The following is a 26585-nucleotide window of genomic DNA, read 5'->3' on the forward strand; positions in this document are numbered from 1 at the left end:
GCGAGCAGGTGAAGGACCCCTTTTGCTCATAAACTGTCGATAACTTTGGCCAATTGACGCCCCGCCACCCCCCCCCCCCCCCCCCCCCGGTCGTATCCAACAGGGGCCAGGATGTGGTCCAGATGCCACCGCCTGTGTCCTGTGGGCCGGGCAGGGCTGAATGAACTGTGGGGTCTGGCACGTTCTGATCCATTTAGTTTCCTCGTTGTCATCCAACCCGTGTCGCTCTCTCTCTGGATTTGGATCATCAAAGAATGTGAAGGGGTCAGATGTGGGTCAAAGACGGGCAGCTTCTTGTCAATCTCGGCTAATTGTGCTGCCAAGAAGGGGGTGGTGTTCAGGTCACTGAGCCATTCCGGTGGCAGGTTATTAATGGGCGGGGAGGAGGGGGGCGGCAGAGAGGCCAGGGTTATTCCGGAAGGGGGCCGAACAAATTGCTACATTTCTGCTCCAGCTTCTCTGCCGTGACTAGGGCCACCTCTCGCTGCCAAATTGCCTTCTGTTCCCCCCAATCTGCACTTTCACATTGTGTGTGCAACTGAGCCATTGGATCCAATTCTCCTGGATTCTCTGACCCTCTTCCTCAGCTCGGAGTTTGAGTTTTTCCAACTCCTCTTTGACACCCTCTAGCCGCTCGCTGAGCTTTCTAACTTCACCATCTTTGCCCCGTGAGTATTGAAGGCTGCAGGCTGCTGCTACATCCCTGCTCAATCTGGAGGCATGTTTGTGTCTGTCTGTCCGAGACCTTCCCACTAATACTTCCCGTGTTGTGTGTGAACCGCACTGACCTCCTCAGAAGACAAGCATGGGACACAACCAACAGAGTACCCTTCGTCGTCCAATACTTTCCCGGAGCGGAGAAACTCCGACATCTTCTTCGCAGCCTTCAACACGTCATTGATGAAGATGAACATCTTGCCAACGTCATCCTCACACCCCCACTACTTGCCTTCAAACAACCGTGCAACCTCAAACAAACCATTGTTTGCAGCAAACTATCCAGCCTTCAGAACAGTGACCATGACACCACACAACCCTGCCATGGCAATCTCTGCAAGACGTGCCAGATCATCAACATGAATACCACCATTACACGTGAGAACACCACCCACCAGGTACGCGGTACATATTTGTGCGACTCGGCCAACGTTGTCTACCTCATACGCTGCAGGAAAGGATGTCCCGAAGAGTGGTACATTGGTGAGACCATGCAGACACTGCGACAACGAATGAACGGACATCGCGCGACAATCAGCAGGCAGGAATGTTCCCTTCCAGTCGGGGAACACTTCAGCAGTCAAGGGCATTCAGCCTCTGATCTCCGGGTAAGCGTTCTCCAAGGCGGCCTTCAGGACGCGCGACAACGCAGAATCGTCGAGCAGAAACTTATAGCCAAGTTCCGCACACATGAGTGCGGCCTCAACCGGGACCTGGGATTCATATCGCATTACATTCATCCCCCACCATCTGGCCTGCGAAATCCTACCAACTGTCCTGGCTTGACACAATTCACACCTCTTTAACCTGGGGTTACCCCATCTCTGGATCTGTAAAGATTTAATCACCTGCTAATGCTCGCATTCCAAGCATTGTCAAGCATCTTTGAATTTCTCCATATATATGTTTCTGGAACAAACCTCTTCATTCACCTGAGGAAGGAGCAGTGCTCCGAGAGCTGGTGTTCGAAACAAACATGTTGGACTTTAACCTGGTGTTGTCAGACTTCTTACTGCGCTCACCCCAGTCCAGCGCCGGCATCTCCACATCGTGTATGAACTTGTCAGCTTCTGGCAATGTTAGCAGGATATAAAAGTTTCTCTCTCGCTCTGTCTGTCTCTCTCTCTCTGTCTGTCTCTCGATGTCTCTCTCTCTGCCTGTCTGTCTCTCTCTCTCTGTCTGTTGTCATGATATTCAAACACACACATCATGATGGACACACTAACAGGCAAATCAGAGTACACAACACCACAACCAATCACAGACAAGAACACCAACCACATAAAAAGCACGAGCACGACACCTGGTGGTCAGTAGGTCTGGGGAGAAGGGAACAAGAAAGAGCTGTTAAAACACCACAAGCAGGGAACCCCCCACGTGCAGAGTGCAAAGACCAAACTGTAAATAGTAAGTTTAAATAAAGTAGTGTTGTACCATATGCAACTGTGTTGGCTCATCTGTGTGTCAGAACACCCAACACCACATCTGTCTCTCTCTGTCTTTCTCTCTCTCTATCTCTCTCTGTCTACCTCACTCTCTGTCTGTCTCTGTCTGTCTCTCGCTCTGTCTATCTCTATCTATCTCTCTGTCTTTCTCTCTGTCTCTCTCTCACTCTCTCTGTGCCACTCTCTCTCTCTGTCTCTCTATCCCTCTCTGTCTCCCTCTCTCTGTCTCCCTCTCTCTGTCTCCCTCTCTCTCTGTCTCTCTCTCACTCTCTCTGTGTCGCTCTCTCTCTGTCTTTCTCTCTCTCTATCCCTCTCTCTCTCTGTCTCCCTCTCTCTCTCTGTCGCTCTCTCTCTCTCTCTGTCTGTGTGTCTCTCTCTCTCTCTCTCTGTCACTACCTCAGGCAACTCTCTAGGTTGAGTGTCTGTCAGTCTTGGGTGGAGGTTTCTTGCTCGATGGAATGGATGAGAGAGAGAGATTCAGGGTCAGCCTCCAGTATATAGACTGTCATCTCCTCCAATCAGGGTGCAGCCCTGAATTGGTTTGGATGTGTGGGGAAGGTTGTCCTTTCCCTCCGCCCAGGTGCCGTTCTGTCCGGAGAGAGGGTTCAGATACAAATGCCTCCTTTGTCTCTGCTGAGATTCTGTTTGTCTTGTGTCCATTCGCGCTCCTTCCTTCTGCTGCTTCCAGTCAGCACCTGACTGCTGGAGTCCGTCGGGGCTGCGCTCTGTCTGCTTTTGCCAGACTGCGGATTTCAGCAGACTTTGGACAAGTCTGCTTTTAAATCCCAGCATCCTCCTCAGTTGGCCAAATTTTAGGTTAAATGTCCCGGCAGCCAATTGGCTACAAGAGGTTAGTTGGCAAAATTAAATGGGATTGTGGGTAATGTACTGATGTGGATGAGGAATTGGTGACAGACAGGAAACAGGGAGTGGGAATAAATGGATCTTTTTCCGAGTGGCAGGCAGTGACTAGTGAGGTACCACAGGGGTCATTGTTTGGGCCCGAGCTGTTCACAATATCTATACACAACCTGGATGAGGGAACCAAATGTAACATTTCTAAGTTTGTGGATGACACAAAACTGGGTGGAATTGTGAGTTGTGAGGAGGATGCAAGGAGGCTTCAAGGTGATTGAGACAAGTTGAGTGAGTGGACAAACACATGGCAGATGCAGGATAACGTGGCTAAATGTGAAGTTATTCACTGCGGTGTGAAAAACAGAAAGGAAGAGGATTATTTAAATGGTGATGTATTGGGAAGTGTGGATGTACAAAGGGTTCTGGGTCCTTGTACACCAGCCAATCAAAGTGGAGAGGCAGCTGCAGCAAGCAATTAGGAAGGTGAATGGTTTGTTGGCCTTCATTGTGAGAGGATTGGAGTTCAGAAGTAGGGATGTGTCACTGCAGTTATACAGGGCCTTGGTGAGACCACACCTGGAGTATTGTGAGCAGTTTTGGTCTCCCTGCCTGAGAAAGGATTTACTTGTCACAGAGGGAGTGCAGCGGAGATTCACTCGGCTAATACTGGGGTTGGGGGGACAGTGCAATGAGGAGAGAATGATTCGACTGGGCCTGTGTTCACTCGGGTTTAGAAAGACGAGAGGAGATCTGTGTGTTTGTGTGGGCCTCACCCCCAACAACCCAAAGATATGCAGTGCAGGTGGATTGGTCACGATAAATTGCCCTTTAATTGGGGAAAACTAAATTTAGAGTACCCAATTCATTTTTTCCAATTAAGGGGCAATTTAATGAGGCCAATCCGCCTAACCTGTACATCTTTGGGTTGTGGGGGTGAGACCCACGCAGACACAGGGAGAATGTGCAAACTCCACATGGTTAGTGACCCAGAGCCGGGATCGAACCTGGGACCTCGGCGCCGTGAGGCAGCAGTGCTAACCACTGCATCTCTGTGCTGCCCTGGGGAAAACATTTTGTTAAACTAAATGTGTGCTGCAAGGGCAAAACTGACCAAGAATTGTACATATGTCCCGAAAGACATTGTTAGGTGAATCGGATATTCTGAATTCGCCCTCCAAGTACCCGAACAGGCGCCGGAATGTGGAGACCAGCGGCTTTTCACAGTAACTTCATTGCAGTATTAATGTAAGTCCACTTGTGATAATAAAGATTATTGTTAATAGAATTATTATTCTAAGATCTGATTGAAACGTATAAAATTCTAACAGGGCTGGACAGACTAGATTCAGGGCAGATGTTTTCCCTGGTTGGGGAATCTCGAACCAGGGGACACAGTCTCAGGATACGGGGTAGACCATTCAGGACCGAAATTAGGAAATATTTCTTCATTCAAAGGGTTGTGAACCTGTGGAATTCCAGACCACAGGAAGTGACCACAAATCCCTGAAATATTCCCTGGCTCTACCTTCCTGACTTATCTCCGGAGCATCTTGACAACAAGGAGTCCAACGCCAGACTCCTATTCATTGACTACAGCTCCGCCTTCAACACCATAATCCCAGCCAAGCTTGTATCCAAACTCCAAAACCTAGGACTTGGCTCCTCCCTTTGTAACTGGATCCTCGACTTCCTGACCCATAGACCACAATCAGTGAGGATAAACAACAACACCTGCTCCATGGTAGTCCTCAATACCGGGGCCCCGCAAAGCTGCATAATTAGCACCCTACTATACTCCCTCTGCACACACGACTGTGGGGCAAAATTTGGCTTCAACTCCATCCACAGGTTTGCTGATGACACGACCGCAGTGGGTCAGATCTCAAACAACGATGAGTCAGAATACAGGAAAGTGGGCAGCATAATCAAAGACCCCTCCCACCCAGGTTATTCTCTCTTCTTCCATCAGGCAGAAGAAACAAAAGTCTGAGATCACGGACGAGCAGATTCAAAATCAGCTTCTTCCGCGCTGTTACCAGACTCCTGAATGACTCACCTATGGACTGAACAGATCTCTCCACACATCTTCTCTACTCAGGAGTACTACACTTCGTATGTTCACCCAATGTCTCTGTGTATGTATTTACATTGTGTATCTATCGTATGTTTTTCATGTATATAACGATCTGTCTGGACAGTGCGCAGAACAATAGGTTTCACTGTACCTCAGTACACGTGACAATAAATCCAAATATTGAAGAAAGAGACAGATACTTTTTACATTTCAATGGCATCAAGGGGTTTGGGGAGAAAGCGGGAATGTGGCATTGAGATAGAGGATCAGACACAATCATATTGAATGGTGGAGCAGGCTCGAAGGGCCGAATGGCCTACTCCTTTTTCATATGTTTCCATGTTTATGTGTGGGGTTTGGCGGAGGGGGGGGCCCCTGTGTTTGTGGGGGGTGGGGTTGCCCCTGTGCTTGTGGGGAGGGGGTTCCCCGTATCCGTGGGGGGTGGGGCTGTATTATTTTAACACAGATCAGGGCGCCCCGATCTCGGTGGAGCCGGCGTTGCCGGATCTATCAGGCCCCGCCCTGCCAGCGTGAGGGTGAAAACCACGGCCATAGATTTTCTGAGCTCAGAGTGCCAGAGAATCTGGAGAGAAAACTCAGCTGTGCAGCTGGAGAGCTACACACCGGCTTTCTCTCTCTAACCAGCTCTCTGTGCACAGAGAGCAAAATCCCACCCAATGCGTCAAAGAGCAGCACGGAGTTAATTCCTTATGGATCGTGAAAAAGGGTCAGGAATGACCAGGATGCTGAAGAGAATGGAGATTCTCGTCATTCACAAAAAGTCCCATCTGGTCAGTGTGTGAAATAGTCCCTCCGAATCAAACTGCCTCTGCCCGGCTTCACACACTGATCCCTGTTTGGGCAGAGATGTGAAAGTGAGTGTCTGCCTCCTCAAAACCAGACCGTTCCCAATTGGCAGCTTTGATTGGCAGCCTGCCCTGGAGAAGGAAAACTCTGATTTGAAACCCCAGCCATGGGTCAAATAGTAAAGTCTTCATTGGCTGACAGTGCGGAAGGAGACAGACAAGACCAATGGTCTGGATGTAGAAAGAGCTGCTGAGGCTCTCCAGCTTGTTCAGTATCGAGGAAAAGGACAAGTGTAAAGTTAAAAGCTGCAGCCTTTCAGCTGCTACACTGTGACACACATTACACCAGTGCAGCAATAGCTGCCTCAGAGCAGAGAGCGGCTCTGTACAAACCTCACCCACTTCAATATACTCACTGTGCAGCTTGTTCAACAAATCAACTCAACCAACACCCCCAGCATCAGTATGAAAAGCCCTGAGGGCTGGGGGAGGAGTCAGCCAGCACCAGAGACATTTCAGACTCGCTTTTAATTCAAATATTATTCTTGGAAAAAATTCAGACAACCTTGTAATTCTCCAAAGCTGATTTTTATCAAAAAATCTTCATTTTCACAGTGATATAAGTTTCAGTCAAAATTCATAACAAATAAATACCAAACATCTAACTTGAGTTGGAGTCAGGCTGGGTTTACGTAAAGGGAAGGTCAGGAGGGGCTGGACAATATGTTTCAGTTTGTGTTTCCCACAAAGTAAAACACAACTTGACCATCCGTGCCTGGGGCTGCTTTGAGACAGAAGTATATGAAGGAGAGCAGCAGGCTGCCAGTCACTCACAGGACACAATCCCCACCTCCTCCCATCCTCTCTCCACCCACCCCCACCACCACAGACCTTCACTCCCATCGCCTGGGTTCAATTATTCCCTGTCGTTCACTCTAACCCTGTTTATTCTTGATTCTGCTCCGGGTTTTGTCTCCAGCTCTCAAAGTGGGCAGGACCGAGAGCAGCAAATAACAATAATTCCTTGATGTGGCGATGCCAGCGTTGGACTGGGGTGGGCACAGTAAGAAGTCTGACACCAGGTTAAAGTCCAACAGGTTTGTTTCGAATTGCTAGCTGTCAGAGCACTGCTCCTTCCTCAGGTGAATTCCGTGAGTATTGCAATGAACGTCATGAGGGAATTACTGAACTGAATATGTTCAGTAGCGGAGCAGGAACATTGAAACTGAAAGTGGTTTGAATCAGGAAGTGCTGAGTGTGAACATGGCTTCCACACAGCAGGAGGAGAGTTGGTCCGAGGATTTAATTTGTTCCATTTGTCTTGATTTCTTCACTGATCCGGTTTCACTGGAGTGTGGACACAACTTCTGCCGCTCCTGTATCACCCAGTGTTGGGAAAAGAAGGAGAGAAACTCCTGCCCGGAATGTAGACAGGAGTTTCCAGAAAGAATCCTCAGAGGAAGTCGGATCTTAGTGAATCTGGCTGAGAAAGCTCGAAAATTAAAGCTGAATGGGAAAGAGAAGGAAAGTAAACTTCACTGTGAGGAACATCAGGAAGAACTGAAGCTGTTTTGTGAAACTGACAAGAAATTGACCTGTGTGAATTGTGTAGTTTCGCGGGAACACAGAGAACACCGCTTCATCCCGATTCAGAAAGCTGTTGAAATCTACAAGGTAAAAGGGAACAGATTTGATCCCCTGATTATCTGATCACATTTTCAGGATCTAACACTTTTATTTTCTGATTTTCTCTCCCAATCCCAGGATGGGGTGAAATCTTCCTTCGATTCTCTCACGGAGAAGAAATCGACGGTTCTCGAAATGGAGCAGCAGCAGAAACAGAAGATTTCCCAAATTAAGGTAAAGTCTCCCTGAGCTGAGCTTCCAAATTTAATTCATTATTTTGTTGTGTTTATTACAGAAACATATTATTTTTAATGTTTCTTCTTGTAGAAACAGTCGGTCAGTCTGCAGAGCCACATCACATCCGAGTTCACTAAAATGCACCAGATTCTCACTGAGAAAGAGCAGCGTTTCATCCGAGATCTCAGGGAAGAAGAGGAAAAAATTCTAAAACCAATGGAGGAAAATCTTTGTGAAATTCAGGAGAATTTAAATTCTATTCAGGAGAAACTCTCAAAGTTGGAAAACCAGTTGGAACAAAAAGACGGAGTGAGATTTCTGAAGGTGAGGGATTATATTTCAGTTTAGTTCAGTGAAAGTTCACAGTCACAATATGATCCACACGAGCCTCCTCCCATCCTACTTCATTTCCCTGTCAATATATCCTTCTGTTCCTTTCTCCCTCATCTGTATCCAGCTTCTCCTTAAATGTATCCCTGGCTTTCCCTGGGTGGGTGGAATTTAATGCTGTTCCCCCCCAGGGTACATTTAGTCAGGGTGTGGGGTGAGTGGAAGGGGACATGGGGAATGACACTGTGTGGAGTTTCTGTTGTCTTTCCATCTCTACACAGATTAAGTCCGTGGTGGTAAGTCTTGTGGGACAGCCTTCCTGTAACCAATTTAGCCCCTTAACAGGGCAATGAATGTTCTCATCCTGCTGTCACTGGTATTCCCTCAGCAATGAGCAGGGGTCTCACAATACGGGAAGCCTGAAAATCAAACCCTGTTGGGGTTACTGGTGGGATTCTGGGAGGGGATGGGGGGAGAGGGGGTGGGATTGAGGCTGTAGCGGGAATGCCCTTGTTGAGTTGCACTGTGTACCTGATTGAGGGACTGTAAGAGGTTCACGCTCCCGTTTCCTCTGACTGATGGTTCTTGACTTGAGGATTTTGTAAAGGACAAAATTACACAGACACGGGGATTGGCTCAATCACAAACTTGTTGTTTAGTGAAAACACTCCCAACACCCGAATACAAAGAGCTGTAAATAGTGTAAATAACATCACACAGCATTTAATTGGTTTTCCCGATTTAAATCCCTCCACAATTTAACCTGGCTTCCACATAAACACACAAATCACCACAACTTATTAAAAAGCCTCTCCTGAAAATCCACAGACAAAACCCCACATTTCAGCCCAAACGTTCCTCAATTCAAACCCAAATCCCCCCAGGATTTGGATGTTACACTGAAGTTATTTTAAATCCTCAGCCCCAATCCCCCTCGGATTTGGCTGATAAATTACAATTCCCCACCCGGCTGCTCCTTCTGGTGTGAATTGTAGGCCCGGGAGCCAGGTTGACCGTTCTTGACCCTCCTTCTTGACTGCAGTGCCAGACCCTTGGATCTTGTCCTTTTAATGATGATTCTTATCGGAATATCACAAACACATTTCCTGAAGCCATCCTGCTGGAGGGTCAGTGCTCAGCACCTTTCAATCTCTTTACACACTCATTTTCAATCCCAGGGTCACGGCGTTCCCGATCGCGGGAAGTGGGATCCTCATAAAATCCAACCCATGGGGTTTAAACTGAATTGAAAAAGCAGCAGTTAATGATGTTGGAATCAGGTTTAAACTGGCTTCACAGACTCATTAATGAGACTAATTAACTTCCTGCCGCTAGTCCGGTGCATTGACCCCTTCCCGACTCTGACTTAATCCCGGGAGGTTTTCCTGCCATCGACAGACTGAGCCGTGTCCTCTCGTGTGATTCCCTGTGTCCGGACACCATGCTCGCTGCTGTGACAGACTGGAGTAAATTCCACCCCGTGTGACAGTGAGTTCCACATTCCCATCACTCTCTCGGCAAAGAAGTTTCTCCTGAACTCCCGATTGGATTTATTTGTAACTTTATGGTTGTGTTATGTAATTTGGAAGAACACAAGCTGCCACTTGATGCAGTTTTGAGTAAAGGTTGCTCCAAACTTTGAAGTGAGTTCAATGTGTTTTATTGAACTATGAGCACAGTTCTCAATGAGTTTGACTCTCTGCTAATCTAAATGTAGTAACTCAGTCTAACTGAACCAGCCTTGCTCTAAGCCACGTGCTGGGGTGTGATGCTGAGGATACACCCTGTCTCACTCTGTAGATGTTGGTCTGTGGAAAGAGGCGGGGTGTGAGTGCCTCATCCCTTTTATAGTGAGATACCACCCCTCAGTGTCCTGACTGCTCATTGGTCGTGTCCAAATTCTATGTGTTCATTAGCTGCATGTTTGCATATCTTAGAACACAGTACGAAGTCTTACAACACCAGGTTAAAGTCCAACAGGTTTGTTTCGATGTCACTAGCTTTCGGAGCGCTGCTCCTTCCTCAGGTGAATGAAGAGGTCTGTCCCAGAAACACATATATAGACAAATTCAAAGATGCCAAACAATGCTAGGAATGCGACCATTAGCAGGTGATTAAATCCTTACAGATCCAGAGATGGGGTAACCCCAGGTTAAAGAGGCGTGAATTGTATCAAGCCAGGACAGTTGGTAGGATTTCGCAGGCCAGATGGTGGGGGATGAATGTAATGCGACATGAATCCCAGGTCCCGGTTGAGGCCGCACTCATGTGTGCGGAACTTGGCTATAAGTTTCTGCTCGGCGATTCTGCGTTGTCGCGGGTCCTTAGAACATACTGTGCAGAAGGAGGCCATTCGGCCCATCGAGTCTGCACCGACCCACTTAAGCCCTCACTTCCACTCTAATCCCATAACCCAATAACCCCCCACAAACCTTTTTGGACACTAAGGGCAATTTAGCATGGCCAATCCACCTAACCTGCACGTCTTTGGACTGTGGGAGGAAACCGGAGCACCCGGAGGAAACCCACGCAGACACGGGGAGAACGTGCAGGGTCCGCACAGTTAGTGACCCAGTGGGGAATCGAACCAGGGACCCTGGTGCTGTGATGCCACTGTGCTAGCCACTTGTGCTATCGTGCTACTATATCATGACATATCTTATGTTTCTATCCCTATTTCTGGATTCTCTACAGTGTAAACATCTTCACTGAATCTATCAAACCCGACCCCTTTTCATCATTTGAAAGATCTCTATCAGGTCTTCTCTTTTCTACAGTAAAGTTGATCAATCTTTGCTGTTAGTTGAAGCCTCTCAGTTGCTGTCAATCTTTCTGATACTTTCTCCTGTGCTTCAATATCCTTTGTGTAACATCCTCTTTCTATTCCATGTCTGCAGCAATGGAAATTGACAATTCTCAGCAGCTTGTAACAATGTGAGGGTCATTTCTGCTTTCTGGATATAGACAGTCCGTCTCTGTCAACTCAGATTTGTGTTTTGTTTATTTCAGGAGGAAGCATCTCGGAAGAGGAGGTAGGACATGAACTTTACTGAAACTCAGGGCAAGTTGGTAAAATTACTCAGCAAAGTGTTTATGGTCAATTTATAATCAACTCTTTAATATTTACAGGATTAGTGATGAGGGTAAACAGCTGTCACTAGCAGATGATGTCCTGTCCATCGGAAAATACAACAGCCCTTTCCCGTTCCCAGTGTGGAGAGAAATGCTGGATGTCATTAACCCTGGTAAAACTCAGATAAGTTCCTCTGTCCTGATTTATATCTTATATTTCAATCATTATCCATATAAATATCGAAGACACCGGGCGGGATTCTCCGGTCCGCCAGCCCCCTTTTCCTGGGCAGGGGCCCTCACCGGCAGCGGGATTCTCCGCCTCTGCCACCTGCCAATGGGATTGCCCATTGTGGCCACCCCACACCGCCGGGAAACCCGTGGGCGTGGGGGCGCTGCCGGCGCAACGGAGAATCCGTCGGCAGAGAGAATGTTTAAGAGCTTTGTTATAAAGAAATGAGGATAAAAATGGTCCTGATTGGAATTAAAGTCTGATTCATGCACCTAATCCACTTTCTAAACATCATTCTCAGCTCGGTCAGCTGAAATTGTCGGCTCCCCAAACATCACCAATACAGGAACTCTCAGATGAAGCTCTGTCTCCAGAACCCATCGATACTTTACAAACTTCAGCAAGTGGAAACTCCGCCACTCCCAGCTGAACCTTTCCTCCCCGAAAATCCCGGAGTGATCGTATTTAACCGCGTGTTTCCCGGCGCTCGCAGTGCCGAGAAACACATGGCGATAAAACGCCCCCCACGTTGGGTAAGGTGCCTGTGGGGAACGCGGGGCCGAGGCCACTCATCGCCCCGTTTTGTGCAGTGAGGAGCTCCGCTCGCCCGAACTCCTCAGTGCAGCGAGAGATCGGGGCGCCATTTTAAAATGATATCCCGATCTCCCAGGCCACCGATGCCACCCCGACACCCCCCCCTCCCAAGCACCAACTCACTTTGGGAGGGTCCCCAGCTCCCCCCGCAACACACACGCTGGACACCCCCAGCCCGATCACCAGCACACAGAAAATGGCAGCCTGGCACATTGGCAGTGACAGTCTGGCAGTGCCCTTGTCAGCTAGCAGTGTGATGCGACCATCATTTCACTCAAAGACACGAGGAGAAGTAAACCGTGGTTTTAATCAGCTTAGAACAGTGCCTGCCTGCGACTGGTACAATACTGGGAACCGCCTGCAGGTCAGCAGCTCTTTATACTTCCTTTCAAGGGGAGGAGCCATGGGCGGAGCCCGTACATGCCCCAACATATCCCCCTGTGGGTGAAGCCACACTATGGCCCATAGGTGGAGCCCACAGGGTTAACAACATAACACAACAGCAGAACATGATACAAATGCACTGGTGAATTATTAGCACTATACATTCCCCACACAGGGCCACCTGGGTGCCTGTGTGCTTTGTTTGGGGTGAGCTCTGCTATTCCCCTGCTTCCCCTGCAGTGGGGCTGAGCTTCTGATGAGTGAACTGAGGAGTGGCAGCACCTGGTGTGTCACTGATTGAGCTTGGCCACGCCCATCCCGGTGATGGCTCAGCCGGGGTCTGAGGCTTTCCAGAGGGGCGGCCTGGGGGGGTCCCAAATGACCAGAGGCTCTGTGAACATTTCCAGGACACAGTGAGCAGTCAGCAGAGTGAGCAGCCAGGGGCCTGTGAGTAGCACCAAAGGGGTGTGTTTAAAACCCAGACTGCAGCAATGGGGGTCTGAGCCAGGCCACCCCGATCCCGAGGGGGACACCCCGAGTGCACAGACCTGTCACCAAGTCGCTCCCCGTTACTCCCCCCGGCCCAGGCAGCCCCCCCAGCAAGTCCCACAATTATTGAGGCTTTTTGAGGGTTTCTTCCCCTCTCTCTGCCCCTCAGCAGCCATGGAGCCCAGTCCCCGTTTGTAAATACTTGCACTAATTCACACCCGCGTGACTTCTGCCTGAGAGGGGCGGAGCATCGTGGAAGGGCGGAGCATACTGTGTCCAATCCGCTGATTATATTTAAATCTATGTAAATGAGGGTGTTACATGGGCCCGCTGCAGGGCACAAACTTTGATTTCATCGCCAGGGAGGGACTGGAGCCTGGCGCGGAATCAGTGCCGGGCACAAACCTCGATTTGTGCATTACGCCCGATTCTCCGCCCGATCGCACTTCCGGTGCCGTGAAGCCGAGAATCCCCCATATTTGTTTCCACGGAGCAGAACGGAAATATCTCGGTGTTGAGATCTTCATCTAAATTTGTGAAGAGATTAGTTTATTTTGATGATGTCACCCACACCCCACAGTTACACACACACACACACACACACACAGTTACACACACACACAGTTGCACACACACACACACAGTTACACACACACACACACAGTTGCACACACACACACAGTTACACATACACACACACACAGTTGCACACACACACACAGTTACACACACACACACACACAGTTACAGACACACACACACAGTTACACACACACAGTTACAGACACACACACACAGTTACACACACACAGTTACACACAGTTACAGACACACACAGTTACATACACACCCAATTACACACACACAGAGTTACACACACAGTTAGACACACACACAGTTACACACACACAGTTATACACACATGCACACAGTTACACACACACAGTTACACGCACAGCAACACACACGCAGTTACACACACACACACCGACACACACACAGTTACACACACACACACACAGTAACACACACAGTTACACACACACGCAGTTACACACACACACACCGACACACACACAGTTACATACACACACACACAGTTTCACGCACAGTTACACACACACAGTTACACACACAGTTACACACACCCACACACACAGTTACACACACGTACACAGTTACACACAGTTACACACACAGTTACACACATGCAGTTACACACACACACAGTTACACACACACACAGTTACACACACACACACAGTTACACACACACATACACATAGTTACGGACACACAGACAGTTACACGCACACAGTTACACGCACACATACAGTTATACACATACACAGTTACACACAAACGCACACACAGTTACACGCACACACAGTTACACACACACACAGTTTCACACACACACACCCACACAGTTACACACTCACACACACAGTTATACACACACAGTTTCACACACACAGTTACACTTACACACACAGTTACACACACACATACACAGTAAACCCCCCCCACACACGCACACACACACAGTTACACACACACAGTTACACACACACACAGACACACAGTTACACACACACACACAGTTACACACTCACAGTTACACACACACAGTTACACACACACACAGTTACACACACGCACACATAGTCTCTCCCCGATCCCCAGTGACTCTCCCCCGATCCCCAGTAAGTCTTTCCCCTGATCCCGTGAGTTCCTCGCCGATCCCCAGTGAGTCTCTCCCCCCGATCCCCAGTGAGTCTCCCCCGATTCCCAGTGACTCTCCCCATGAACCCCAGTGAGTCTCTCCCCCGATCCCCAGTGAGACTCTCCCCCGATCCCCAGTGAGTCTCTCCCCCGACCCCCAGTGAGCCTCCCCGATCCCCAGTGACTCTCGCCCTGATCCCCAGTGAGTCTCCCCTGATCCCCAGTGACTCTCCCCCGATCACCAGTGAGTCTCTCCCCGATCCCCAGTGAGTCTCTGCCCGTTCCCCAGTGACTTTCCCCCTGATCCCCAGTGAGTCTCCCCCGATCCCCAGTGACTCTCCCCCGATCCCCAGTGATTCTCTCCCCCGATTCCCAGTGAGTCTCCCCCCCCCGATCCCCAGCGAGTCTCCTCCCGATCCCCAGTGAGTCTCCCCCAGATCCCCAGTGGGTCTCTCCCCGATCCCCAGTAAGTCTCCCCCGATCCCTACTGAGTCTCTCCCTCGATCCCCAGTGTGTCCCCCCCAATCCCCAGTGAGTCTCTCCCCGATCCCCAGTGAGTCTCTCACCCCGACCCCCAGTGAGTCTCCCCCCCGATCCCGAGTGAATCTCTTCCCCCGAAACGCAGTGAGTCTTTCCCCACCGAAACCCAGTGAGTCTCTCCCCCCCGATCCCGAGTGAGTCTCCCCCCCGAAACCCAGTGAGTCTCTCCCCCCGATCACCAGTGAGTCTCCCCCGATCCCCAGTGAGTCTCTCCCCCCGATCCCCAGTGGGTCTCTCCCCGATGCCAGTGAGTCTCTCCCCCCGATCCCCAGTGAGTCTCTCCCCCCGATCCCCAGTGAGTCTCTCCCCCCCGATCCCCAGTGAGTCTCCCCCCGATCCCCAGTGAGTCTCTCCCCCCGATCCCCAGTGAGTCTCTCCCCCCCGATCCTCAGTGAGTCTCTCCCCCCGATCCCCAGTGAGTCTCCACCGATCCCCAGTGAGTCTCCCTTTATCCCCAGTGAGTCACCCTCCCGATCCCCAGTGAGCCTCTCCCCCGATCCCCAGTGAGTCTCTCCACCCGATCCCCAGTGAGTCTCCCCCCGATCCCCAGTGAGGCTCTCCCCCCGAACCCCAGTGAGTCGCTCCCCCGATCCCCAATGAGACTCTCCCCACGATCCCCAGTGAGTCTCTCCCCGAGCTGCAGTGAGTGTCTCCCCGATCCCCAGTGAGCCTCTCCTCCGATCTCCAGTGAGTCTCTCCCCCCGATCCCCAGTGAGTCCCTCCCCGATGCCCAGTGAGTCTCTCCCCGATCCCCAGTGAGTCTCCCTCTGATCCCCAGTGAGTCTCCCCCGATCCCCAGTGACTCTCCCCGATCCCCAGTGAGTCCCCCCCTGATCCCCAGTGAGTCTCCCCCCGATCCCCAGTGAGTCTCCCCCCGATCCCCAGTGAGTCTCCCCCTGATCCCCAGTGAGTCTCCCCCCGATCCACAGTGAGTCTCCCCCCCCGATCCGCAGTGAGTCAGCCCCCCGATCCCGAGTGAGTCTCTCCCCCCAAATCGCAGTGAGTCTTTCCCCGCCGAAACCCAGTGAGTCTCTCCCCCACGATCCCCAGTGAGTCTCCCCCCCCGAAACCCAGTGAGACTCTCCCTCCGAAACCCAGTGTGTTTCTCCCCCCCGATCACCAGTGAGTCTCTCCCCGATCCCCAGTGAGTCTCTCCTCCCCGATCCCCAGTGAGTCTCTCCCCCCGATCCCCAGTGAGTCTCTCCCCCCGATCCTCAGTGAGTCTCTCCCCCCGATCCCCAGTGAGTCTCCACCGATCCCCAGTGAGTCTCCCTTTATCCCCAGGGAGTCTCCCTCCCGATGCCCAGTGAGCCTCTCCCCCAATCCCCAGTGAGTCTCTCCCCCCGAAACCCAGTAAGTCTCTCCCCCCGGTCCCCAGTGAGTCTCCTCCCCGATCCCAGTGAGTCTCTCCCCCGATCCCCAGTGAGTCTCGCCCCCCTGATCCCCAGTGACTCTCCCCTGATCCCCAGTCTCTCCCCGATCCCCAGTGAGTCTCCCCCGATCCCCAGTGAGTCTCTCCCCCCCGATCCCCAGTGAGTCTCCCCCCGATCCCCAGTGAGACTCTCCCCCCGAATCCCAGTGAGTCTCTCCCCCGATCCCCAGTGATACTCTCCCCACGATCCCCAGTGAGTCTCTTCCCCGATCTCCAGTGAGTCTCTCCCCCCGATCTCCAGTGAGTCTCTCCCCCCGATCCCCAGTGAGTCCCTCCCCGATCCCCAGTGAGTCTCTCCCCGATCCCCAGTGAGTCTCCCCCTGATCCCCAGTGAGTCTCCCCCGATCCCCAGTGACTCTCCCCAATCCCCAGTGAGTCCCCCCTGATCCCCAGTGAGTCTCCCCCCGATCCCCAGTGAGTCTCCCCCCGATCCCCAGTGAGTCTCGCCCTGATCCCCAGTGAGTCTCCCCCGATCCCCAGTGAGTCTCCCCCGATCCCCCGTGAGTCTCCCCCTGATCCCCAGTGAGTCTCTCCCCGATCCCCAGTGAGTCTCTCCCCGATCCCCAGTGAGTCTCTCCCCCGATCCACAGTGCGTCTCTCCCCAATCCCCAGTGAGTCTCCCCCTGATCCCCAGTGAGTCTCCCCCGATCCCCAGTGACTCTCCCCGATCCCCAGTGAGTCCTCCCTGATGCCCAGTGTGTCTCCCCCCGATCCCCAGTGAGTCTCCCCCGATCCCCAGTGAGTCTCCCCCGATCCCCATTGAGTCTCCCCCCGATCCCCAGTGAGTCTCCCCCGATCCCCAGTGAGTCTCCCCCTGATCCCCAGTGAGTCTCTCCCCCGATCCCCAGTGAGTCTCCCCCGATCCCCAGTGAGTCTCTCCCCGATCCCCAGTGAGTCTCTCCCCGATCCCCAGTGAGTCTCTCCCCGATCCCCAGTGAGTCTCTCCCCGATCCCAATTGAGTCTCTCCCCCGATCCCCAGTGAGTCTCTCCCCGATCCCCAGTGAGTCTTTCCCCCGATCCCCAGTGAGTCTCTCCCCACGATCCCCAGTGAGTCACTCCCCGATCCCCAGTGAGTCTCCCCCTGATCCCGAGTGAGTCTCCCCCCCGAAACCCAGTGAGTCTCTCCCCCCGATCACCAGTGAGTCTCCCCCGATCCCCAGTGTGTCTCTCCCCCCGATCCCCAGTGGGTCTCTCCCCGATCCCCAGTGAGTCTCTCCCCCCCGATCCCCAGTGAGTCTCTCCCCCCGATCCCCAGTGAGTCTCTCCCCCCCGATCCCCAGTGAGTCTCCCCCCGATCCCCAGTGAGTCTCTCCCCCCGATCCCCAGTGAGTCTCTCCCCCCCGATCCTCAGTGAGTCTCTCCCCCCCGATCCCCAGTGAGTCTCCACCGATCTCCAGTGAGTCTCCCTTAATCCCCAGTGAGTCACCCTCCCGATCCCCAGTGAGCCTCTCCCCCGATCCCCAGTGAGTCTCTCCACCCGATCCCCAGTGAGTCTCCCCCCGATCCCCAGTGAGGCTCTCCCCCCGAACCCCAGTGAGTCGCTCCCCCGATCCCCAATGAGACTCTCCCCACGATCCCCAGTGAGTCTCTCCCCGATCTGCAGTGAGTGTCTCCCCGATCCCCAGTGAGCCTCTCCTCCGATCTCCAGTGAGTCTCTCCCCCGATCCCCAGTGAGGCCCTCCCCGATGCCCAGTGAGTCTCTCCCCGATCCCCAGTGAGTCTCCCTCTGATCCCCAGTGAGTCTCCCCCGATCCCCAGTGACTCTCCCCGATCCCCAGTGAGTCCCCCCCTGATCCCCAGTGAGTCTCCCCCCGATCCCCAGTGAGTCTCCCCCCGATCCCCAGTGAGTCTCCCCCTGATCCCCAGTGGGTCTCCCCCGATCCCCAGTGAGTCTCCCCGATCCACAGTGAGTCTCCCCCCCGATCCGCAGTGAGTCAGCCCCCCGATCCCGAGTGAGTCTCTCCCCCCAAAACGCAGTGAGTCTTTCCCCGCCGAAACCCAGTGTGTTTCTCCCACCGATCCCCAGTGAGTCTCCCCCCCAAAACCCAGTGAGACTCTCCCCCACGATCCCCAGTGAGTCTCCCCCCCCGAAACCCAGTGAGACTCTCCCTCCGAAACCCAGTGTGTTTCTCCCCCCCGATCACCAGTGAGTCTCTCCCCGATCCCCAGTGAGTCTCTCCTCCCCGATCCCCAGTGAGTCTCTCCCCCCGATCCCCAGTGAGTCTCTCCCCCCGATCCTCAGTGAGTCTCTCCCCCCGATCCCCAGTGAGTCTCCACCGATCCCCAGTGAGTCTCCCTTTATCCCCAGGGAGTCTCCCTCCCGATGCCCAGTGAGCCTCTCCCCCAATCCCCAGTGAGTCTCTCCCCCCGAAACCCAGTAAGTCTCTCCCCCCGGTCCCCAGTGAGTCTCCTCCCCGATCCCAGTGAGTCTCTCCCCCGATCCCCAGTGAGTCTCGCCCCCCTGATCCCCAGTGACTCTCCCCTGATCCCCAGTCTCTCCCCGATCCCCAGTGAGTCTCCCCCGATCCCCAGTGAGTCTCTCCCCCCCGATCCCCAGTGAGTCTCCCCCCGATCCCCAGTGAGACTCTCCCCCCGAAACCCAGTAAGTCTCTCCCCCCGGTCCCCAGTGAGTCTCCTCCCCGATCCCAGTGAGTCTCTCCCCCGATCCCCAGTGAGTCTCGCCCCCCTGATCCACAGTGACTCTCCCCTGATCCCCAGTCTCTCCCCGATCCCCAGTGAGTCTCCCCCGATCCCCAGTGAGTCTCTCCCCCCCGATCCCCAGTGAGTCTCCCCCCGATCCCCAGTGAGACTCTCCCCCCGAATCCCAGTGAGTCTCTCCCCCGATCCCCAGTGATACTCTCCCCACGATCCCCAGTGAGTCTCTTCCCCGATCTCCAGTGAGTCTCTCCCCCCGATCTCCAGTGAGTCTCTCCCCCCGATCCCCAGTGAGTCCCTCCCCGATCCCCAGTGAGTCTCTCCCCGATCCCCAGTGAGTCTCCCCCTGATCCCCAGTGAGTCTCCCCCGATCCCCAGTGACTCTCCCCAATCCCCAGTGAGTCCCCCCTGATCCCCAGTGAGTCTCCCCCCGATCCCCAGTGAGTCTCCCCCCGATCCCCAGTGAGTCTCCCCCTGATCCCCAGTGAGTCTCCCCCGATCCCCAGTGAGTCTCCCCCGATCCGCCGTGAGTCTCCCCCTGATCCCCAGTGAGTCTCTCCCCCGATCCCCAGTGAGCCTCCCCGATCCCCAGTGAGTCTCTCCCCGATCCCCAGTGAGTCTCTCCCCGATCCCCAGTGAGTCTCTCCCCGATCCCAATTGAGTCTCTCCCCCGATCCCCAGTGAGTCTCTCCCCGATCCCCAGTGAGACTTTCCCCCGATCCCCAGTGAATCTCTCCCCACGATCCCCAGTGAGTCACTTCCCGATCCCCAGTGAGTCTCCCCCTGATCCCGAGTGAGTCTCCCCCGATCCCCACTGACTCTCCCCGATCCCCAGTGAGTCCTCCCTGATCCCCAGTGAGTCTCCCCCGATCCCCAGTGAGTCTCCCCCCGATCCCCAGTGAGTCTCCCCGATCCCCAGTGAGTCTCCCCCGATCCCCCGTGTGTCTCCCCCTGATCCCCAGTGAGTCTCTCCCCCGATCCCCAGTGAGTCTCCCCCGATCCCCAGTGAGTCTCTCCCCGATCCCCAGTGAGTCTCCCCCCCGATCCCCAGTGAGTCTCTCCTCGATCCCCAGTGAGTCTCTCCCCCGATCCCCAGTGAGTCTCTCCCCAATCCCCAGTGAGTCTCTCCCCGATCCCCAGTGAGTCTCTCCCCCGATCCACAGTGAGTCTCTCCCTGATCCCCAGTGAGTCTCCCCCTGATCCCCAGTGAGTCTCCCCCGATCCCCAGTGACTCTCCCCGATCCCCAGTGAGTCCTCCCTGATCCCCAGTGAGTCTCCCCCCGATCCCCAGTGAGTCTCCCCCCGATCCCCACTGAGTCTCCCCCCGATCCCCAGTGAGTCTCCCCCCGATCCCCAGTGAGTCTCCCCCGATCCCCAGTGAGTCTCCCCCGATCCCCCGTGAGTCTCCCCCTGTCCCCAGTGAGTTTCTCCCCCGATCCCCAGTGAGTCTCCCCCGATCCCTAGTGAGTCTCTCCCCGATCCCGTGAGTCTCCCCCCCGATCCCCAGTGACTCTCCCCCGATCCCCAGTGAGTCTCTCCTCGATCCCCAGTGAGTCTCTCCCCCGATCCCCAGTGAGTCTCTCCCCGATCACCAGTGAGTCTCCCCCGATCCCCAGTGAGTCTCTCCCCGATCCCCAGTGAGTCTCTCCCCCGATCCCCAGTGAGTCTCCCCCGATCCCCCGTGAGTCTCCCCCTGATCCCCAGTGAATCTCTCCCCCGATCCCCAGTGAGTCTCCCCCGATCCCCAGTGAGTCTCTCCCCCGATCCCCAGTGAGTCTCCCCCCCGATTCCCAGTGAGCTCTCCCCGATCCCCAGTGAGTCTCTCCCCGATCCCCAGTGAGTCTCTCCCCGATCCCAATTGAGTCTCTCCCCGATCCCCAGTGAGTCTCTCCCCGATCCCCAGTGAGTCTTTCCCCCGATCCCCAGTGAGTCTCTCCCCACGATCCCCAGTGAGTCACTCCCCGATCCCCAGTGAGTCTCCCCCTGATCCCCAGTGAGTCTCCCCCGATCCCCACTGACTCTCCCCGATCCCCAGTGAGTCCTCCCTGATCCCCAGTGAGTCCTCCCTGATCCCCAGTGAGTCTCCCCCGATCCCCAGTGAGTCTCCCCCCGATCCCCAGTGAGTCTCCCCGATCCCCAGTGAGTCTCCCCCGATCCCCCGTGTGTCTCCCCCTGATCCCCAGTGAGTCTCTCCCCCGATCCCCAGTGAGTCTCCCCCGATCCCCAGTGAGTCTCTCCCCGATCCCCAGTGAGTCTCCCCCCCGATCCCCAGTGAGTCTCTCCTCGATCCCCAGTGAGTCTCTCCCCCGATCCCCAGTGAGTCTCTCCCCAATCCCCAGTGAGTCTCTCCCCGATCCCCAGTGAGTCTCTCCCCCGATCCACAGTGAGTCTCTCCCTGATCCCCAGTGAGTCTCCCCCTGATCCCCAGTGAGTCTCCCCCGATCCCCAGTGACTCTCCCCGATCCCCAGTGAGTCCTACCTGATCCCCAGTGAGTCTCCCCCGATCCCCAGTGAGTCTCCCCCCGATCCCCAGTGAGTCTCCCCCCGATGCCCAGTGAGTCTCCCCCCGATCCCCAGTGAGTCTCCCCCGATCCCCAGTGAGTCTCCCCCGATCCCCCGTGAGTCTCCCCCTCTCCACAGTGAGTTTCTCCCCCGATCCCCAGTGAGTCTCCCCCGATCCCTAGTGAGTCTCTCCCCGATCCCGTGAGTCTCCCCCCCGATCCCCAGTGACTCTCCCCCGATCCCCAGTGAGTCTCTCCTCGATCCCCAATGAGTCTCTCCCCCGATCCCCAGTGAGTCTCTCCCCGATCCCCAGTGAGTCTCTCCCCGATCCCCAGTGAGTCTCTCCCCCGATCCCCAGTGAGTCTCCCGCGATCCCCCGTGAGTCTCCCCCTGATCCCCAGTGAATCTCTCCCCCGATCCCCAGTGAGTCTCCCCCGATCCCCAGTGAGTCTCTCCCCGATCCCCAGTGAGTCTCCCCCCCGATTCCCAGTGAGCTCTCCCCGATCCCCAGTGAGTCTCTCCCCGATCCCCAGTGAGTCTCTCCCCCGATCCCCAGTGAGTCTCTCCCCGATCCCCAGTGAGTCTCTCCCCCGATCCCCAGTGAGTCTCTCCCCACGATCCCCAGTGAGTCACTCCCCGATCCCCAGTGAGTCTCCCCCTGATCCCCAGTGAGTCTCCCCCGATCCCCAGTGACTCTCCACGATCCCCAGTGAGTCCTCACTGATCCCCAGTGAGTCTCCCCCCGATCCCCAGTGAGTCTCCCCACGATCCCCAGTGAGTCTCCCCCGATCCCCCGTGAGTCTCCCCCTGATCCCCAGTGAGTCTCTCCCCGATCCCCAGTGAGTCTCCCCCGATCCCCAGTGAGTCTCTCCCCGATCCCCAGTGAGTCTCCCCCCCGATCCCCAGTGAGTCTCTCCCCGATCCCCAGTGAGTCTCTCCCCGATCCCCAGTGAGTCTCTCCCCCGATCCCCAGTGAGTCTCTCCCCGATCCCCAGTGAGTCTCTCCCCGATCCCCAGTGAGACTTTCCCCCGATCCCCAGTGAATCTCTCCCCACGATCCCCAGTGAGTCTCTCCCCGATCCCCAGTGAGTCTCTCCCCCGATCCCCAGTGAGTCTCTCCCCGATCACCAGTGAGTCTCCCCCGATCCCCAGTGAGTCTCTCCCCGATCCCCAGTGAGTCTCCCCCCCGATCCCCAGTGAGTCTCCCCCGATCCCCAGTGAGTCTCCCCCCGATCCCGTGAGTCTCCCCCGATCCCCAGTGAGTCTCCCCCGATCCCCCGTGAGTCTCCCCCTGATCCCCAGTGAGTCTCTCCCCCGATCCCCAGTGAGTCTCCCCCCCGATCCCCAGTGACTCTCCCCTATCCCCAGTGAGTCACTCCCCGATCCCCAGTGAGTCTCTCCCCCGATCCCCAGTGAGTCTCTCCCCGATCCCCAGTGAGTCTCCCCCGATCCAGTGAGTCTCTCCCCGATCCTCAGTGAGTCTCTCCCCCGATCCCCAGTGAGTCTCTCCCCGATCCCCAGTGAGTCTCTCCCCCGATCCCCAGTGAGTCTCTCCCCGATCACCAGTGAGTCTCCCCCGATCCCCAGTGAGTCTCTCCCCGATCCCCAGTGAGTATCCCCCCCGATCCCCAGTGAGTCTCCCCCCTGATCCCCAGTGAGTCTCTCCCCGGTCCCCAGTGAGTCTCTCCCCGATCCCCAGTGAGTCTCTAATTTTCTGTTTTTTCTCCCAGTCTCTGTGACCCTGGATGTGGAAACAGCGAATCCCCAGCTCGAGGTGTCTGAGGATCTGAAGAGTTTGAGATGGACCTGGACCCAGAGGAGTCTCCCTGAGACCAGGAAGAGGTTTACACACTGGTTCTGTGTGCTGGGATCAGAGGGATTCACATCGGGGAGACATTACTGGGAGGTGGAGGTGACGGGGAATCGGCGCTGGATTCTGGGAGTAGCCGCAGAGTCTGTGGAGAGGAAGGACCCGGTCAGTCTGATCCCAGAGACTGGATTCTGGACCATTGGGCGGTTTGATGATCAGTTTTATATAAATTCCTCTCCTGGATCCCGTCTCCGTGTCGGTCAGATCCCTGGGAAGGTGGGAGTTTATCTCAGTTATGAGTCTGGGACAGTTTCATTTTACAACGTGGACACCAAGTCCCATCTCCACACCTTCACCGGGAATAAATTCACTGAGAAACTTTATCCTTTCTTCGGGACTTGGGATGAAAACCAGTTTCTGAGAATCTGCTCCGGTTCTGATCCGGATTGGGAAAGGGGCGGGGCCACGGGGTGGTGACATCATCACTGACATCCCCATGACTTGAGGGTCAGGGGCAGAGGTCAGGGGTTGGGGGTCAGAAACTGCCACAGACAACAGTTTGTCACTAAATGTGTTGGTTAATTTGCAAATTGTAAAATCCCAATCAGACTGTAAATAAAAACAACCCAAATAAAAACGTCAGAGGATTAAAATAAAAAGGAAATTAAATATCTTGAACTTTCCCTTGCAGTTCAGTGTAGTGCCGATTGCAGCCACACGATGGTGATGTTGAGCTGTACAAAGGTCAGTAAAGTTTTACAGCGCAGTATCGCCATCTGCTGCTCGATACCTGGTACTGGCAGGAATACCAACAACTCAAAATGCTTAATCGCTGATCAGACAATTCAGGCAGGACCTTTCTTCACAACTGAAAGAGAATTGAATCAGAAACAAAGGAGGGAAAATAAACATGAGCCTGGACTTCCCACTTCCATGTTCCTGTAACACCGAGTCCCTATCGGGAAATTCCACACAGCCGGTCTGGACAATGTTCAGAAAATCCCAGGTTGGGAGAGTGAGATTTCCCAGTTTGGGATCTTGCTGTGTGTCAGGAGCTGAATTCACAAATCTGAGCGTGTATTCTGAGTACAGAGAGGATAAGAATGTCCTCCTGGTTTAATAACTGGGACATTGGTGGATAGTTCGAATGACCAAAAAGGTGAGGAGGGGTTATTGGGTTACGGGAATAGGGTGGAAGTGAGGGCGTAAGTGGGTCGGTGCAGACTCGATGGGCCGAATGGCCTCCTTCTGTCCTGTATGTTCTATGTTTTAGGTCCAGTCTGTGGAGAGGGAAACAGAGTTGACGTCTCGAGTGGAATATGAATCTTTTTCAGATGATTTCCTGCAGTCTCAGTATTTTGTTTTTATTACAACAGATCGAATTGTTAGATTGTATAAATATAGTTCACTTGATTCACCAACGTTACATGTCAGCAAAACAGTAAACCTAAAACCACAAACTGTTTATGGATTTATTTTTAACCCAGCAATTTCTCAGAATCTTTGTGTTATTCAGACCCTCAAATATATTTCAATGTTCAATTAGTTCACACACCTTCACTTCAGTCACTAATATCTGCTGATGTCTCTCCAGGGTTCCTCTGTTTTGATCTTTATTCAGGTAAATAAATAAACACATTTTTTACATACAAATCCTAATTTCCGTGGAGCCACACCGCCACCTGCTGGTTGAGATCGGGTCTCCAGAGATTTATTTGTCCTGCATTACTGACTTTGCTGGTGGTGCTGGAACACAGCTGTTTCTTTTTGGGGAGACGATTCTGTTGACTGTTTACAAACTTAACTATAACTAGCGAAGGGAGCATCACTGTTTGTGTCAGTGAATGGCTCCATTAGTCTGTGTAGATATTAGGGATGGACAACAAATGCTGGCTTTGTCATTGACACCCGCCTGTTCTGAGCTGCCACCATGTTCTGAGATTGGGTTCTTTGGCTCGGACTCTGGGTCTGGGACGTAGTTCTCAGACAGACTGGAGACAGACTTTAGTATCCGCTTCAACACTTGTTTATTAGGATTACTTCTGAACCGGTTACAGAATAGGCACGTGGCTCTTAGGCATGATTCCAAACTCTCCCTCGAGAGTCGAACACATGACTGACGAGAGTCATTGTTACATCATCATCACCGTCACACAATAGAATATCCCACCTGTTAACCCTTTAAACACATCAACCCTTTATAGACACGTTTGTCATAATATACACCAGTATATCATGGTGCAGACACACACTGACGGACACACAGTGGGACCAATCAACATACCAACACCGCAGCCAATCACCAGTGAGAGCACACGCATTATAAAGACGGGGCATCAGAGTTCCCGCTCATTCGAGTAGCAGCTAGCTAGGAGCACAGAGCTCGCAGCCTGCAACACAGACATTCACCATGTGCTGAGTGCATCTACTGGTTAGGACAAGGCAAAGGTCTTTAGTTAAAGCTGGTATCGTATTTACCCACAGTTCAAGTATGTTTAAATAGTTAATCTTTCAATAAAATAGTGTTGCACTACTTCAAGTGTTGGTGACCTATATGATCCAGAACACCCAACACATCATGATACCAGGAGTGGTTGCATACTAGCACTTCTTAGACCGACCTGCCTTCCGCCAGCATTCCGTCATCCTGCAACATGGACATCATCAGCCCGCCGCCGCCGCTCCGCATCGCCGGCAACCTCGGGGCCAACTGGAAGATTTTCAAACAGCGCTTCCAGCTCTTCCTCGAAGCCACGGACAGGGAGGGTGCCTCGGACACCAGAAAGATTGTTCTTCTCCTCTCCACGGCCGGGGACCATGCCATCCACATTTTCAACTCTCTCACCTTTGCAGATGACGAAGACAAGACAAAGTTCAAGACGGTTCTCCTCAAATTTGACACTCGCTGCAGCGTGGAGGTGAATGAAAGTTTTGAACGCTACGTGTTGCAGCAGCGTTTGCAGGGTAAGCACGAACCTTTCCAATCCTTTCTCACGCACCTCCGCATCCTTGCGCAATCTTGCAGCTACGGGCCCACCTCCGACTCCATGATACGC

General features: G+C 53.6%; 2 protein-coding genes across 2 annotated transcripts in view; both read left to right on the plus strand.

Moving 5' to 3' along the window:
* The first annotated feature begins 6950 nt into the window (after nucleotides 1–6950).
* Nucleotides 6951–26585, plus strand: part of LOC140389177 (uncharacterized) — a 91104-nt gene continuing 71469 nt past the window's right edge. Inside the window, 6 exon segments of the mRNA XM_072473338.1 lie at nucleotides 6951–7574; nucleotides 7665–7760; nucleotides 7854–7862; nucleotides 8007–8087; nucleotides 11103–11125; nucleotides 11223–11236. Coding sequence (XP_072329439.1) covers nucleotides 7164–7574; nucleotides 7665–7760; nucleotides 7854–7862; nucleotides 8007–8087; nucleotides 11103–11125; nucleotides 11223–11236 — 634 coding nt within the window. The 5' untranslated portion in view covers nucleotides 6951–7163.
* On the plus strand, nucleotides 11011–24989 carry LOC140390538 (E3 ubiquitin-protein ligase TRIM39-like). Its single transcript, XM_072475710.1, has 3 exons — nucleotides 11011–11125; nucleotides 11223–11338; nucleotides 23450–24989. Exons 2-3 carry the CDS (start codon nucleotides 11317–11319, stop codon nucleotides 24004–24006), a joined length of 579 nt encoding a protein of 192 aa, XP_072331811.1. The 5' UTR covers nucleotides 11011–11125; nucleotides 11223–11316; the 3' UTR covers nucleotides 24007–24989.

This window comes from Scyliorhinus torazame, chromosome 14 (genome assembly GCF_047496885.1).
Source record: "Scyliorhinus torazame isolate Kashiwa2021f chromosome 14, sScyTor2.1, whole genome shotgun sequence".
NCBI classification, from domain to species: domain Eukaryota; kingdom Metazoa; phylum Chordata; class Chondrichthyes; order Carcharhiniformes; family Scyliorhinidae; genus Scyliorhinus; species Scyliorhinus torazame.

Excerpts from the sequence above, each read along its gene's own strand:
- LOC140390538 (XM_072475710.1), top strand. The coding sequence starts at position 11,317 with ATGCTGGATGTCATTAACCCTG. Across the intron at positions 11,339-23,449 it reads GCTGGATGTCATTAACCCTG|TCTCTGTGACCCTGGATGTG; the intron begins GTAAAACTCAGA and ends TTTTTCTCCCAG.